Below are 16,101 nucleotides of genomic sequence, written 5' to 3'. Positions count from 1 at the left end.
CAAGTTGCTTCTACAACCTCTGTTGCTTTACATCTTTCACTCCTATGCCTGCGAGGCTCGACTCGGCGCTGCCACGCTCAGCACCGCGACGTCCAAGAGCCATTCAAGCTTCACTGGGCTGCCACCTGTGAGCTCAGCCTGAACTCAAGCTTTTGTAAGCTCAATACTTATGCGGATTCCCAGCTGTAGTGCTCACCATAGACATCGTCGATGGATAAAGGAAGCAGCTGCGCAGAATCAGACAGGGCGCCTATCCCAATCTTTCGTTTCGCGTGACTGTCATCATCTGGCGGACGCTATCCCGAAGACACAACATACGCCGCCAAATCTGGCCGCACTGTTAGATACGCGACTCTGTTGGACATACTCTGCGTGTCTACGACAGTATATCATCTTCAGCTCCGACTGTATAAGCAATCCTCCTCCGACGCGATGGACGCCAACACCGCATCCGTGAGTGGCTCATCCCCGTTTTCCCGCTGGTATACTGACCAATGCACACGCACAGAATAATGTTCCGATATACTCCACCATGATTGTCCCGACCCGGATGCACGAAGAGGAGAGCAAGCGGAAGAGCGAGCACCTATTATCGGAAGACGGTACGCACTTGAAGTCATAGCGCGCGGATCTGCTCACCTCCCAAAGTCACAGGGAAGCATAGAGTGCTACCGGAGCAAGGCCGAAAAGGCGTGAACAGGCCAGCTCCCATCAACTTGGACTGTTGGCCAGCATTCCGCGACAAAGACGAAGACGTCGAGGTCTTCTTCGCCGTCTACAACCCTGTCCTCCCGCGGCAGACCGCACGCGACCTCCACTGGTCGCTCGCCTGGACGATCCGGGGCACCGATCCGACCGCGTGGCGGCAGATCCACGTCATCGAAGAGAAAGTCGCCACCCAAGGCGATGAGCCACAACGCTGGGAATCGCGCTACGTCTACTGGGGCCCGCTGACCAAGTCGTCTGGGCCCACCGACGATGTCGCGAAGAGGTACTCACTGGGCGCGTTCTTGCTCGAGCGGCGCAAGCGGATCGAAGAGCTTGCGGGCCAGACACCTGTCATGGTGCCCGATGGCACGTGGAACTGCCAGGACTGGCTGCGCGAGTTGTTCGGACGTATGATCACGGCAGGACTCATCTCTGCTGAGAAGCGGGATGAGGTCCTCGCAGATGCGGGTTGTGCGCCCGGTGAGCCGTGTTCGTTTTCATGATGTCGCCTGCCAGCTCACTAGTCCTTCCAGCATGACGACACAAATATGTACGAGTCAGAGGAACGTGTAAGAGATGCAGGATAGACGTGGACTTGCCGCTCCAGCGGGACAATAGGCCGGCTACTTAACCTCTTCTCACCGTGTCGCGAACTCTTGCAGAGCAAGCTGGAGCAAGGCACATGTGGACACAATGAGGCGCTAATGCATGGACCCGTAACCGTGATGTGCACTGCGATGCGACGATAGCGTCACCAAGGGACATGAAGTCGAGACGCGAGGTGCGCAAGCGAGAACTCAGGACAATAGGGAGACATTGCCGACCGACATGCGGAGGGCGCTACGGGACGCACTTGGCGGTTATCTGGCAACGCAGTTGTCTCCCGGTGCGTGTCTGCTTCTTGCACTATATTTTTCCAGCAACAGGTGGTATCGACTTCATTGCGGCAGGTTGAAGGAGAAGCTCACGCACTGCAAGGGCGATCTTAGGCACAAAGGCCGGCGGAGAAGCGGAAGAAAGCCAAGCGTGGCGTTGGACAGATGGGAATACGGGGCACGAGAGCATGCCATGCAGTGCGCACCTTGCCATGCTTGAGGCCAGCGAGGGAACTCGAAGGAAGTCATTTCAGTTTCGAGAACAAGGCACATCGCGAAGCGCCCACGCCCATGTGGACGCATAATTAATTCGCGGATAATAGCCCAAAAAGGACATCCCGCCACGGCGCTATTTGCCTTTCGAAGCACAGTTAAGCCTATGAAAGGAAGGAGGAGGCGGGCAAACACGGATAAATACGGAGCATAAGCTGTGCTAGCCGGGGGTTACATAACATAATGGCGGGCGCGGGCGTCTGCGGACGTCTTATTGTTCCGAAAACGTGAGTCGTTATTGTTTCGAGGACTCTACGGCCGGAGGAGGAAGACAATGACGGCCAGCGCACAAAAGCAAGGGAAGGAGGCGGAAGATACTAAAGCTCCTGCTGGACAGTCTCTTCCGCCACTTCTCATCTTTCGCATTGCTTTGAGCGAGTCTCCCTTTGACGATCCTCCCTAGATTCTTACGACCCCTACGATGGCATCTAGTAAGTCTTCAGCATAGTTGTCGCAGTTACAGGAACATGACTAACACATCTGCCAGTTTTTGCACACAACAGGATCCTCCCGAATCTCAAACGACGCTCTCGTTCTACGAACAAGACTGATGTCGTTACGCCTGCCAAGGCAAAGCCTCTGCACATTCTCCCCAACGTCGCGGAGGAAGATGAGTGCCCAAGCCGCCCCTCATGCTCATCAACAGCTTCCCTCCCAATCACGAACAACTACCAACCTTCGCGCTACCTCGCTGCCAGCGCAACGCTCGGCGCCCGCCCTCAGGCTGCCCACGACAAGCGCGACTCGCGCAGGGTCGTCCTGACTGGCGTCGAGGGCATCACCTTCGATGATTTCTTCCCTCCATCAAGCGCCCCTCGGGCCCGTACACCCTCGCCCCCTCCCCGCCCAATCACGCCCCCACGGTCAGTCGCATCATCGCCCGCCTCGGAGTGCACCCTCGACGATATTAACCTGCGGTTCTCCGGACTTGGCATCTCCCTCAACTTTCCCTCCCCACCCTCTTCTGCGACACCGTGCTTGACGCCTTCAAGGAGACGCGAACAGTCTCCGACACCCTCTCTCGCGAGCAGCGACGCCTCTTCAAGCCCTAAAACCCCCTGCTCGACGCCACCGACCTCCGACGACGAGTCTTCGCCGTGCAAGTCCAACCTCATGCGTGCACCGACCTTCAAGTCGCAGCGCGCGTCCGTGCTCTTCATGAAGTCAATGCCCGACCTCGCCGAGCCCACGCGCAAGGCTTCCATTACCTCCCTCGTGGATGAGGACATCTCGGAGGAGGTCGACTACATCGCACAGGACCTCAGCGACATCGTGACCCTCTCCACCCCTCTTCCGCCTGCATCCCCACTCTCGCAGTCCAGTCCCTTCTCGGACGCGCGTGCCCGCCCCGACTCCGTGCCTCCGCCACCGCGCCGGGGCCGGAGCAGCAAGCCTCCTCCCGCCTTGCCGCGCATCTCTATTCAGGACAGCAGCGCCCGCGGGCCCAGTGCCCAGCTCGACCCTACATTCCCTCTGAGACGCCGCTCGTACCTCGTCCCCACCCGCCCGCCGCCACCCCCTCCCGTACCTGTGCCGTGCTCCCCAGGGCTCTCCGCCATGGAGCAGGCGACTGAAGACCTCCTCGCCGAGCTCGCGAACGCGGCCCTTGGTGCTGGGTTCCTGGGCACGGAGCTCACCGTTCCGCTCGACGTGTGGTCGGCCGCAGGCTCCGTCCCGCCCTCGCCCAGCAGCCACTTCATCGTCTCGACACCCGTGCTCGGCCCCAGCGGGCTCCGCCCGCCCCCGCGCTCCTCCATCCCGGCAGACATCAACGATTTCCAGGAGGAGAGCCCGATCGAGCTCGAGCTCGCGCTCCCGAAGCGCAGCGACCCGTGGCCGACGACGCCCCAGAGCATCTCCGTGTACTCGCAGATGAGCGACTCGTCCGCGCCCGCCTCGCCGCTCTCCTCGTTCGATTTTGACATCGACGTCACGTTCGTCAGTGGGGATCCTTATTCTCATTGCAGCCCTCAGTCGCAGCAGTCGCAGTCGTACTACGCCCGTTCGAATGTGCAGGTTATGCCTGAGAGCCCCGCCCCGAGCCCCAGCCCGAACCCGATGCGCCGCTCGCCGTCGACGCTGTCGATGAGCGCGGACCCGGAACGCACGCTCCGCTCGCGCTGGTCGACATCGACGCTCGGCTCGCTCGCGGAGTCGCACTCGCACTCCTGGCTGCCGCGCTTCACGCTCTCGCCCTCCAAGAAGGCGAAGAGCAAGGCCGCGGCTGCCGCCTCACACTCGCACTCGCACTCGTCATCGTCCTCTTCATCGTCGCCGACGTCCCCGCTGCAGCGCAAGAACGCTGTCAAGGGCGCGCACGCGGCGAAGCGTTCGGTGGACTCGGATAGGGGCGTCAGCAGGCGGGACAGCCGGTCGTCGCGCGTGAGCGAGAGCAGCGCGAGCGACAGCGGGGACAGCGCGAGCACTACGAGCTCGGGGCTTCGTAGGAAGCCGATCCCGATGGCGCTGCTTTCGGTGACGGGCGGACAGGCGTCGATGTCCATGTAAGCTCAAGGCTCTCCAGACTCAGGACTTGAATAAGCTTGAAGACTGGATGAAGACAAAGAAAGAAGACTCAGTACTCAGTAACGACACCTCACGACCCTCCTCTCCCCTTCGCGTTTTGGTTCCCGGTTCTGTTTGTCCCTGCTTGCTCGGTTACTGTATCCATAGTCCACACGCGCTCCTTGCATCCCTATTCCAGCTCTCTCCTACGCACCACACACCACACACAACGCACACACTGAACTCTAACGTTATTGTAGCATTCGTCCTTCCTTCTCCTCCCTCACCCCTTGTAGCATTTTCGTTCTCTATTTATTCCGCCTCTTGCATTGCGATTAATGCTTTGTTCGTACATATTGTACATACCTCTACACCCTGGACGCGCCCGATACTTGGGCTGCCGCGTAGATTCATGCGTCCAGAGGGCACATACACACACACTCTCGTTTTTGCTACCGTTAACTTGAACCGTATCCGTAACGCGTCGGCTGGGTCGAACTATATGTACCTTCTTCCTAGTAATGAATGCATGCTTTTCGGAATTGACAACTTTGGTCGCGACGGTCGACGATGTGAAGACGTCGTTCAGGTACTTGTGCATGTTTTCAACATACCTATCAGCTATAGGAACATTTCAGATGGAATGATGACGAAGATGCGCCTGCAGCGAATCCCACCAAGGACCTAGCGAACGCTTCATGCCGTCTTTCATAGACACACCTCACTCTCTTCCCTGTACCATGCCACACAGGGACTTATGGGATGGTTGCCACATGTCTTCTCTCATAACTTACGGGTTCATGATTATGATGACACTATACTGTTTTGCATCAGGGATCGTCGTGAAGCAGAGGTTACAGGCAAGGAGACCATGGGACAGCAGACATTGCGATGATTGAGCACAGCAAAGAAAACATCGTGTCCCCTGTCCGTTGAACCAAGAACTTGGCAATGGTACGAAAAGCGAAAGGCAGACCGGGACAATTTGAATATGACGCGAAAGCACGTGAGTATAAGCGCCAGTAGCTTGTGTTCGACATTGGGCGCTACATGTGTACGGTTCCCCACCACTCATCAATATCATCTTCCTCATTGAACATTTTAATGGCGGGAAACGCCTTCGTATCACTCAACATTCTCTGCCCTGACTTGGAGCTGATTTGCTCAGTTACTGTTCGTCGAGGAGCGGCGGTGTTGGAAATTGAAGGCGCCGTGGCCGATATCATACCAGGCCGTTCCTTGCTTTGGCTTGTATGACTTTCCCCTACATCAACTATCTCTGATCGTGCTCATATTCATATGTTAGGTCTCACCCGGTAAACTTGCATGTGTGCAAACTGCGAATCCGTCCGATATGCGAGATGCTCTCCGTGGCATCGATGACAAGATCCTACTTCGAATCCTGAGCTCCACTTTGCGGAAGTGATGGTCAGAGATACAAGAGGACGACGTTCATATTATCGCAAGACCCCGTGAGTCTTTGCCGTTCGACCTGGTTTAACTCTGTGTCTGAGTTCCGCAGATCGCTATCCCGGGATCAACATCTATGACATGGGAGCACGGACACGTACCACCATGGAGCCTCTTCGTATCGATCAAGTCAAAAGTATCGTCCCTCAGGGTAAAGACAGTTATGAAATCTACCAGGTTGGTCAGAATCTCCCGTGCCATCTGGACGCGCTGACATCTCTGCAGTTCCCTGAAGGGACGCTTTGTTCGTCCGATGGTGAGCTGGAAGCGGCCATCTCGGCCCAGGGAATAGACACTCTCAAGAAGATAGATCGGTCTGCGCTGTTGTCGCAAGTTGCTCCATGGGGATTCATACCAGGACAACTGCACTTTGTTATAGTTCCACCCGACCGTAAGTCTTCCTTCGTCATCTGCGTACATATAAGTTTATTACATCTACATATGAGGAAGAGGATGAAGAGGATACTCTGGAATCCCTCCCGTTCAGTGTACGACGCTGGACCTACTTCAGGCGTACTCCTGCCAAAGCACCGTCTTCCGAGGCACAGGCTTCTGAGTTCGACCTGGCGCAGAGGAGCGAGGCACACCGGATCTATTGTGGACGACCATATCAGCGTTCAACCCCGCCGTCTCTCCTAGATGAGACTCTTTGCCAACTTCGCTGCAACCTCGATTCGATCATCCCTGATCCTAAGGATATCCAGTGTTTCGCGTCTCTCCGCGCATATGCATGCGAGAACTTGACCGAGGATGAGCGACGGGAAACGTTCACGAACATACTAGAACGAGGAAACATCACACCCGTACGTGCTAAGCGGGGATTCATCGGTGCCAGCAGATACCATGACGACGGCGACCTTCGCGTCCATTGCTTGGATGTGGACGTTATATACTACGTGCAAGTAATCAAACGAGAGATTGGTAACACCTCCGGAGATCCCTACGTCGAGGCTATTCACTACTGGATTGAAAATGTGCGGGAATTCTTCTGCTCACGTTCTTGCGAAAACAATCAGGTGGAAAGGCTCAACTTTCCCGCCGTCCTTGTTCTGCATCTTGGTATGTCTCTCCTTTCGTCCACGAGCAGTCACTGACTTCGTGATAGGGCCGTTTCTCGCTATCGCCGCCGCGGTCTATGGAGATGACCCCATTGTCGAGCTTCTCTGTTGCATCCCTCTACACATCCACGACACCCATGACTCCCAGCTTCAGGCGGGAGAGCGGGCCTTGGCCGCTCTACGCGTCGCCCTTCACTCCCTGCGGGATCGTTACTCTAACATCGTCGACGAACGAGTCCCACGGGCCGACTTCCCCTTCCGTGACTACTACAAGGACAGCGACCACAATGTCCACTCATTTACGTATGAACGCGATATCGACAAGAAAAGGGTCTTTCGTGTCATCGACAAGAATGGAACGCCTCTATGCGTGAAATTTTCCAAGCGTTACTGCGAGGAAGCTCATCATTCGCCCATGCCTTAGGCTTCGCTCCCGCCCTACGTGCTGTCAACAAAGTCCACGACTGGATCATGATCGTCATGGAGGACAAGACCGCGCAGTACTCCAACACGATGTGGGACGTCAAGCACCGGAAGGACGCGCCGGAGAAAGGGAAGGGCAAGGGCAAGGAGAAAGCGAAGCCCGCGGTGTCGATGGAAGCGGCGCTAGAGCAGGTGAGAACCAAGCTCGGCGTCCTTCACGACGGAGGGTTCGTGCATGGAGATCTGCGCGACGTCAACGTGCTCCTCCGCAACGACGATGCGCCCGCGGACTGTCCTGACATCCTACTTATCGACTGGGACTGGGCAGGCGTGGCGGGCAAAGTCGTGTACCCTCGCGGCATCAACACGCAGCTGCGTCGCCCGGATGGGGCGCTTGCTGCCGAGGAGATCAAGGCCGAACATGACGTATGGATGGTAAATAACTTGCTCGAATGATTGATTGTGGTGTCTGCTCCTGTACTTGCCTGTCGTTCCATTCATTCTGTTGATTCTGTTGGGACTGGATCATGATCATATCGCATTTGTATCATCAATTCATGACATTGGGAGCGTTCCGTACCATTAAGCCGTCTGTTGTTACAAGGGGACCTGGCGTGTGTGTTAAGATGCGAGCGTGTGCGTGTGCGCTAGATGCATCGTAGTACAGCGCAAGTGGGGGGGGTCTAATGCACGCCCGATCTCCTTCCGAGTCGGTATCCTGGTCCTGATATGTATGTGGTTTGGTTGAAAACGAGCAACGAGAGAGTGACGCGAGATGCGATATGTGGAATGTGAAACGTGAGGTATATGGAGGAACTACGGAGAGAAACGGTACATAATAATAGATGAGAGGTGGGCGAGCATATGTACGTGTACCGAAGAACGATGAGCAGAGATACAATGTGAGATGAGGGAGGAAACAGAGAACGAAGAGAGGAGATGAAAGGGAAACCGCGGTCCGTCTACTCCACTGGCGGGGTGACCGCAACGAGCACAGAGATACCTACATCCACAAAAAGAAATCAGCCTTGGCCGATGCAGGTTGAGGGTTGAACGTTGAACAGGCATACGGAAGAATGGTCGCGCCAGATCGATCCACCTCTAGCCTGAGGATTCCGTCAATGAGCAGTTAATAGGTGCAGACCCGTTGGGATTAGACAGCGTACTGCACTACTGCGTCGTCTCGTCCGTGCTAGGCCCAGGCGGCCTGTATGTGACATGGAGGTACCATCCTGTCTGGTCACCTTCGACAGAACGACGCATTGGGCACTCCTGTTGTGCGTTGATGGTATCGAGCTGCCTCAGGTAGACTTCCAAGCACCGAGGATGAAAGTATTGCTACAGATACGATGTTAGGACGCTCCCCTCAAGCACCGGACACACAGCACGTACATAGTTCCAGTGGTGAAGAAGTTCCATTACGGGGGCTACCTTCTTTCCCTTCTGGAGCCCGGCAACACCTGGCGGAATGCATGATACTGTGAGCAATTCCATCCATCGCATATGGAACACGGATCTCACCAGGTACGTAGGGTACCCCGACGAAGAGCGGCGCGACGTTCCCGACCAGTCGATCTCCCCACCCAAGGCTCGCAGCCCTCTTCATATCAGCCAGGAAGTGCATCCAATCTTCCTCGGTGACGTCATGCGTGGCGAACGGGTGCGGCTTCGTCTCCGACACAGGCAGCACCGCCGGGAATCCCTCCGCGAGGTACTGTTTCCCGAGCGACGGGATGGTGATCGTCGGAAACGGTGGGTAGTGCATGTTCTCGGAGGGCGTGCGCGAAAAGCATGGGGGAGGTGGGTTGAGCAGGTGGTGCGGACAACGGCCGCTGACGAGCTTGCCGACTTTCTCGGGGTGCGGGGCGTCCTTCGAGGGCGGTGTCAGCGATGGCGCATACCCTCCAGCGCTGTCGTCGTCGTCCCAGTGACTGCTGCTCGGAGATTTCTGCAGGTGATGGGAGGTGTTTGAGGCGGAAAAGTGAGATGCGCTCGGACTGAGGGTGAGTGAGCTGCTGTGGGTCGAGGACGAGGCACTGGGACTACTCGGAGGAGGAGGGTAGCCGAAGCGGCTCTCTTCCTGTGGAAGAGAATCGTAGGAAGGCGGGGGTTCCAGATAGTCGTCCTCAAGGGCAGCTGGCGGTGGTCCCAGTACTATTGGGTGCTTGGTGTCGTTCGAAAAGTACATCGGGAGGTGAAGTGTGTCTTTGGGGTTGAGGAAGTGTTGCGAAGTGTGACTAGTGCCAGCCTGAACGTGCCCCCCAATAATATAGTCCTCCGACGAGTCGTGGAGCTCGTAGACATTGCTGCCGCCATTTCAGAGCTCGTCCGCACAGCGATCATTCCCGCGCACAGGCTCTTGACGTGGGACACAGCAACAGGCGTGCCGGGTGCAAGCAGGGCACTGGCAATCCTGTCGGTGATCATGCTAGGTGAGTGTAGGATCAGGAATAGGGCACACACGGGACGGTACGTACAAACATGACACAGCCTCACTGCAGCAGCAAAAGATTGCCTGCGGATTACGCTGTATAGCTATAAGCTGTGAGATTCGCAGTCGACCAGATGTCGAGTTCGATAACATATAGTCACGCCGGCGCGGTCCCAAGTGGCTCCGTCATGGGTTCAGATTCCATATACATCCGGGGAAAGATCCTGTGCGCCGCACCTACAGTCCTACACCACGAAGCCTGCAGCAGGACAGAACGTAAGCTTGTGTATAAACGTCGAAATACAATGTCACGAGAAACGAGTAGAGGGACAATGAAATGAAATACACCAGCCTCCAGGATATACAGTGCAATGCAAAGACTACCATGATGGCCCACTCCGCCACCGCGCCCAAACAACAAACAGCCCAATCAGTCTCGAGTCCATGCGCCCTTAGCTGGGCGCCGCCCCGCTCGGGCTCGTCCGCCCCGAGTCGGTCTTCTTCTCGCCAGCGATGGAGTCTGCGAGCTTGACGAGCTCTGGATCCTGCACGGGCGTCTTGCCGTCCCATGCCTCCTGGATGAGCGACATCGTGCTCTCCAAGCTCCTCCGCCGCGTACTGGGACTCGTCATCGTCGTTCCCAGACTGGCCTGGCGACCGTGCCCACGGCGGAACGGCGAGGTGGAAGACGAAATGGGTGATATCGGGGACATGGGCGAACCAGGTGTCGCAGGTGCGGAGGTGTTGATAGGGGTGACGGTGGGAGCACCTGCGATGACCTGCTCGAGAGCGGCCGTGACGCCGTTCGGTGATACTGGTGGAACAACTTCTTCGTGGGGAGTCGCAGGTTGAGAGGAGATGAGGCCTTTGCCCTCCTCCGATTCAGGATCGTAAAGCTCGGGAGGGAGGCGCTCGTTCTCGATATCGGATTTCCGACTACAAGCGCACGTAAGGACATGTCACAACACCAAAGACAAACTTGACGTACGCGTCATCGAAGCCTGAGATAGCCTCCTTGATACCTTCAGCTCCAAGAGCAAGAGTGCCATATGGAAGCCTGGCGCTTCCGGACACGCTCTTAAGCTCGGACACTTTCTCGGACTCCTCACTGTTTGTCATGCATGAATACTCGAACAACGACAGGGCGAACCGGAAACGTACCGCAAGAGAGCAAAGACGCGAGACATGCGCCCAACTGCAAGGATCTTGTTCTTGATAACCTTGCGACGTTCCTGGGCTTCCTCGGAAGGCGTGGGCGAGATCAACGTCTCCTCGTCTGAGCTCTCCTCCAGCTCCTCCTTTGTGCAGCAGTTAAGCATCGCCAAAAGCATGTCGGTAACTGCAATGTCAATCAATACGAGTGAGCTAGATCACTTGTATGCAAGGCACGTACTCTTCTCGCCCACGAAAGGCAGACTCCAGGTGAACGCGTCCATGAAGTTGGGAAGCCAGTACGGATGTGGGGTTGCATTGAACTGACGGATGTTAAGCACGTTACTTTCGTACTTCAGGATGGCGGCCTTGTTGTTGTAGACGTCGAGGTAGTTCGGGGCGGAGAAGAGGGTCATGACGGATGGGAATCCCGTGGTACGGGTCTTGCGGTACATCCGGTACCTAGTTGTTCCCGATTAGATGAGACCTAAGATGAAGGTGAAGAGAGCTTACCCCGCATCTTGTGCTTCGTGAGCACGGATGATCGACAGTAGCTTGTTCCGCTCAAGGAATTGACACGCCGCTTGGTAGCTGTCCTAAACGTCAGCGATCCCGACATGGCACGAAGTCCCGAATGACACTCACGTGAAGAAGTACGAGCAACCTCTTACATGGTTGTGGACGAAACTGTCGGACGTCTTCTCTTGGCCGAAGTCCTCGACGGGGTCGGACCAGAGGATGTCGCACATCAGACCCTGAGTGGGTGGCTCGCGGAAGCGGTCAATCTGTGTAACCAGTTAGAGGTCTGTTACGGCATGAGAAGAACTCTCCTTACGTTGCGGATATCATCCAGAGTATGGAGTTCGGGAGAGAGTCCACCGTGAATACAGAAGAATTGCTTGTTCATGATGGCGGCAAGGGGGAGAGCACAGAAGGATTGCATGCACGCATCGTAGATCCGCTCGGAGTATTTGCGTTTGCCTGTGTCCAGGAAGAGCGTAAGATAGGCTTATCGAGCTGCAGTGGGGGATTGGAGTGCATACACTCAAGCTTGAAGGTGAAGTAGTCGGTCAAGTGACGGCACTCATGGTTGCCGCGAAGGAGGAACAGGGTCTCTGGATACCATATTTTGAGGGACCAGAGGTAGAGCACACACTTTAGAGCGCGTCAGACGACCGACGACGAAAATCGTGATATTGAGCTCGTCAGACGCGGGGTAATCGGACGCACAAACAAAACGCACCTCAATGCTGAAGTAGCCCCGGTCAACATAGTCTCCCAAGAACAGATAGCGCGTCGTCTCAGGATTGCCTCCGATCTCGAAGAGCTTCATCAAGTCGTACTGCGTTGTCGTCTCGATATCAGTAAGCAAGTACAACAAGGCCCGTTATGTGAACGCACGTATTGCCCGTGGATATCACCGCACACTAAGGGTCGGTACGCAAGAGACACGGAGAGATCAGCATCGCACAACGGGGAAAAGAGATGCGTTGGCGGCACGTACCAGTGACGGGCGCATCAACGTAGAGGAGATTGGGCTCGGCGCGCAGAATCTCGGTACCCTTCTCGAGAATGTAGAGAGCATGCTCTTCAGATATCCGACCCTCCCGGTAGAAGTGGTTCTTCAAGAACGCAACGTCCGGCTTGGAAGGGTCCGTTTTCGAGAAGAACTGCGCGTCGGTGGGGATGCTCATAGCCGGAGCTTGCACCTATCGACCATTCTGTCATTCAACTTCGCCATCTCGGGCAACGACACCTCTGAGATAAACGTACCTCTTTCACGACACGCTCCTGCGTACTGATGGTATAGCCATTATCAAGCTGGTGCTGGGTAAAGTCGATTTCGGGGAGAGGATCCTTGGATTGGATCTGGTCAATTGCCTTCTGGATCTGAGCTTGTGTTCCGCTCATCGTGAAGCAGCTGCTCGTCGTTCAATCGTGACAGAATTTCGTGAGGGAGTAGGATAACAGAAACGACGAGGTGGACAGCGAAGACGACGAGGATGGATGAAGGGCGGTGAAGACCTCTTCTGCCGGTGCAATCGACGCCCTTGCGAGCGGAGTTTAAACCCGAGTAATGCGCGGCTATCAAACTCGTACTATACTGACCACTTCCTTGGCTTATCGTTACTTATGTGCTGCGACTTACCGAGCACTACCCGTTCCGGCTAATAAAGACATCCTTGACAACAAACAGGCACCGTATCTCGAGTAATACGACGACGTGTGCGGCATGTGCTGTGGGTGCCAGTCGTAGACTCGTAGCCGACCTGAGTGTTCCTTTGAATGAGCTCAATTGGGGTCCAGGGTGACCGAATAATGGAGAATATAGTGATAGTGGAAGGGACGGTTCGTTTAATACAAGGTCACCTGTCATGACCCGAAGTATAGAGGCAGTACATGTTTTGCGAAATTGAAACCTAGGAGAGACAGGATGTATCCCACGAAAAGAGGGAGCAACGGCGCGAGCAGCAGCTCTGTCCGGACAAGGAATGGGAGAGCTGTGGACAGCGTCGTGAGATGGAAGCTACGCGTGATCTCGACTCGTGCTTACTGTTTAGTCCCAGATACACCCCATAGATGTATTGTGCGAACCTGTTCCATGGTGAGCTAAATATGCCATCTCGTGAGCTTGGGAACGTACCCAGCCAGGTAGAGTGTGTTCGATACGAACAGGCATATCCAGTTGTTCTTCAGGATGATCGGGACTAAAAATAGTTGTGCGAGATACAATGTAAGGTAGAACGGGAAGAACGCGTTCGTATGTACGTCAAACGCGTAGGCCCATTCGACCTTCGCGTCTCCCGGCGTGGAGTGCGATGGTGGCGACAACAGGACGCGGTTCGCGAAGAACCTATCACGGAGGTGAGCGCGACGTTCCGCATATGCTGAATGAATTCCTACCATAGTGTTGTCGCTACGATTGCGCCCACGAGGAGGTAGTCGCGAAAGATCATAAGGAGAGCCAACTCAATAGCCCCCCAGACGCTGTACGAGTAGACGACCGACCACGCGACAGCAGATACTGTGCACCGTCCACGATTGCTCGCATGAGACCATAATCTTGAGCCATGTCACCGCACCAAAACCACGCACCAGTTAGACAAGCGGCAATTAGAATAAGGATAGCAGGGTCGTCTCGTGCCCAAGTGTTCTTCGTTTCTAATACCCGGTGTTGAGTACGATGCGACACGGGAGCTCAAGGCAACATACGTTTGTGGAAGTAGACGTTGCGGTAACTGAACGCATATGAGTAAATAAGCCACTACAGATAGGTCTTATGCTTACACTCTCTTTGGAGCAAGACATAGGTATGTCAACTGCCATGCTGCCTGCTCGAAGTCCTACTTCCACCTCCCACCGTTTGCGCATGTTCTCGAAGGGACAGATGTTGTATACGCACCATTTGTTGAAACCTATGTAATCTCCTAAATATCATAGGAATGCGGCTCGTCCCCGAGGAAGTCCGGTACTGTGCGCCATTGCCTGGGGTAGGAGAGGTGACGGGTAGGATTGCATCCATGTCGTCACGAATCCGGAGACGTAGGGCCTTGCGAGAGAACAGTGTGCCGAGGCTCGTGTATGTAGTCTATAGCAACGACGCCGCGTATCACAGCGAGGGTACAGGGAGGAAAGGACAGGCCAGGGCAAGCAGACTAGCGTGAAGCAGGGACAGACTGAGACTCGGACTCACAGCGCAGCATCCAAGTCCAGCATTTTGGCGCCCGTGCCACAGTCTGCGGAGGATGATTCTTCGGGCGGAGTTTCAATACCTTGTACTGAGCAAGGTTGTCGCGTCGAGCTCGCACCGTCGACCTTTACACCCCTCCTCCACGACCTTCACCCCTCGCTCGACATGGTTGACGACGACGGCGAGCGCCTCGACTGGGGCAACGACGATGATGAACAGCAAAACATCTCCGCGCCGTACCCCGGGTACTCGCCACGGCAGTCGACAGGCGGGTACGATGCGCCGGAAGATGCAGAGGACGCGATCTCTCTCGGTGGCGACGACGAGGACGAGAGGGAGTACTACGCTAACCACTCCTCAGAGCAGGCTCCCGGTGCGCATCTCTCGAAACAACCCTCCTTCGCGTCGCACTCTGGCAGGCGAGACGGACAGCGTCTATCTGCAGCCACACCATCCAGAACACCCTCTCGAGCTAAAAACTCAGAGTCGCCCACGAGAGACTCTCGCCCACCGAACTCAACGAGCTCGACAGGCAAGCTTCCTCTCGCTCCACTTACCCATGCACTTCCCCCAAAACCTATCCTAGTCCCGCCGCTGTTCGAACAGCCCGCAGAGCCTGGGACCCTTGCGAGCGCCATGGTCAACAGGTCTCGCAAGGCCAACGGCACTGCGAAGGGCCATACTGCTCCGGAGGGCGGTGAATCACTCCCTCAGGACTGGGAGGTCAGGTATTCCACGAACGAGGGCAAACCCTACTACTACAACGTCAAGACGGAAGAATCGACGTGGATCAGGCCTAGACTGCAGGTGACCTCTGGCCGGTCTTCACCGACGAAGACTCGCGAGAATGGGAGCGCTCAGCCGTCTGGGCGCCGCTCTCCAGATGTTCAGGATGATATGTGGGCAGAGAGGACGGGCCGCAGCCAACAGCCACGCTCCGCGCGAAGGGACATGGGAAGGGACATGGCTTCTCGTCGAGCGTCTCCACCGCCCAACTCGGCGCTCTCGTACGCAGATCGCCATTACAGGCCTCGTGAGGCTACGGAGACTACGAACACCAGTGACTGGCGCGGCGAGCGTGCTGCGGCTGGGCAGGCGTTCTATGCTGATTCGTCTTACGGTCGAGCACGTTCATCTTCGCCGGTCGCAGCTAGTGAGGGTCGGCGGAAGACCCGCTCTGTGAGCCCTCAATGGGATCGTCGCGCTCGACGGGACCCCTCTCCGTCACCTCAGCCCGCGATGTGGCGGGACGTACAGGGAGACTACTCACAGGATCGTCAAGCAGGCGTCTCGGAGTCTGGGTGGTCACGTTCACAGGAGTATGCAGAGCCAGCTCAACCCGCTCCCCGATCGCCCTCCACCCGCCGTGGACGCCGCAAGGACGACATTGAACCCTCCACTCGCCGCAGGAAGGATGATATTGAACCTGCAACTCGTCGCAAAGCCGACATCGAGCCTCGACGCCGCAAAGACGATATTGAACCCCGTATCCGTCGGAAAGACGACATTGAACCC

General features: G+C 56.1%; 6 protein-coding genes across 6 annotated transcripts; 3 read left to right on the top strand and 3 right to left on the bottom strand.

The window, feature by feature from the left end:
* Window positions 1-432: 432 nt before the first annotated feature.
* L226DRAFT_524589 (uncharacterized protein) lies at window positions 433-4,364 on the top strand (the record flags this gene model as incomplete). Its single annotated transcript, XM_067678900.1, has 6 exons — window positions 433-453; window positions 509-602; window positions 649-1,188; window positions 1,458-1,489; window positions 2,260-2,287; window positions 2,344-4,364. 6 exons carry the CDS (start codon window positions 433-435, stop codon window positions 4,362-4,364), a joined length of 2,736 nt encoding a protein of 911 aa, XP_067533104.1.
* A 1,083-nt stretch (window positions 4,365-5,447) lies between these two features.
* L226DRAFT_614727 (uncharacterized protein) lies at window positions 5,448-7,822 on the top strand. The gene is made up of 7 exons (XM_067686685.1): window positions 5,448-5,612; window positions 5,668-5,833; window positions 5,884-6,008; window positions 6,057-6,222; window positions 6,282-6,890; window positions 6,937-7,275; window positions 7,314-7,822. Exons 3-7 carry the CDS (start codon window positions 5,913-5,915, stop codon window positions 7,766-7,768), a joined length of 1,665 nt encoding a protein of 554 aa, XP_067533103.1. The 5' UTR covers window positions 5,448-5,612; window positions 5,668-5,833; window positions 5,884-5,912; the 3' UTR covers window positions 7,769-7,822.
* Window positions 7,823-8,482: 660 nt separating this feature from the next.
* L226DRAFT_572973 (uncharacterized protein) lies at window positions 8,483-9,739 on the bottom strand (the record flags this gene model as incomplete). The annotated part of the gene is made up of 4 exons (XM_067684759.1): window positions 8,483-8,650; window positions 8,705-8,772; window positions 8,834-9,618; window positions 9,666-9,739. The coding sequence occupies 4 exons, from the start codon at window positions 9,737-9,739 to the stop codon at window positions 8,483-8,485; spliced, it is 1,095 nt and encodes a 364-aa protein (XP_067533102.1).
* Window positions 9,740-10,195: 456 nt separating this feature from the next.
* L226DRAFT_466715 (serine/threonine protein phosphatase 2B) lies at window positions 10,196-12,806 on the bottom strand (the record flags this gene model as incomplete). Its single annotated transcript, XM_067675995.1, has 12 exons — window positions 10,196-10,679; window positions 10,732-10,851; window positions 10,905-11,082; window positions 11,137-11,357; window positions 11,409-11,486; window positions 11,541-11,680; window positions 11,731-11,876; window positions 11,939-12,050; window positions 12,139-12,237; window positions 12,297-12,322; window positions 12,400-12,604; window positions 12,669-12,806. 12 exons carry the CDS (start codon window positions 12,804-12,806, stop codon window positions 10,196-10,198), a joined length of 1,947 nt encoding a protein of 648 aa, XP_067533101.1.
* Window positions 12,807-13,198: 392 nt separating this feature from the next.
* Window positions 13,199-14,605, bottom strand: L226DRAFT_554027 (UNC-50-like protein). The gene is made up of 8 exons (XM_067682971.1): window positions 14,299-14,605; window positions 14,184-14,239; window positions 14,109-14,134; window positions 13,992-14,057; window positions 13,800-13,920; window positions 13,540-13,749; window positions 13,450-13,490; window positions 13,199-13,396 (listed from the first exon to the last, which is right to left on the bottom strand). The coding sequence occupies exons 1-8, from the start codon at window positions 14,416-14,418 to the stop codon at window positions 13,269-13,271; spliced, it is 768 nt and encodes a 255-aa protein (XP_067533100.1). The 5' UTR covers window positions 14,419-14,605; the 3' UTR covers window positions 13,199-13,268.
* Window positions 14,606-14,751: 146 nt separating this feature from the next.
* L226DRAFT_466760 (uncharacterized protein) lies at window positions 14,752-15,480 on the top strand (the record flags this gene model as incomplete). The annotated part of the gene is made up of 1 exon (XM_067676001.1): window positions 14,752-15,480. A coding segment is annotated over one exon (729 nt), but the record flags the coding sequence as incomplete, so codon positions are not given.
* Between the last annotated feature and the right edge of the window lie 621 nt (window positions 15,481-16,101).

This window comes from Lentinus tigrinus (genome assembly GCF_003813185.1).
Source record: "Lentinus tigrinus ALCF2SS1-7 unplaced genomic scaffold L226scaffold_22, whole genome shotgun sequence".
Lineage (NCBI taxonomy): Eukaryota > Fungi > Basidiomycota > Agaricomycetes > Polyporales > Polyporaceae > Lentinus > Lentinus tigrinus.
The sequence above is the reverse complement of the archived record's forward strand: the minus strand, read 5'-3'. Positions and strand labels throughout refer to the sequence as shown.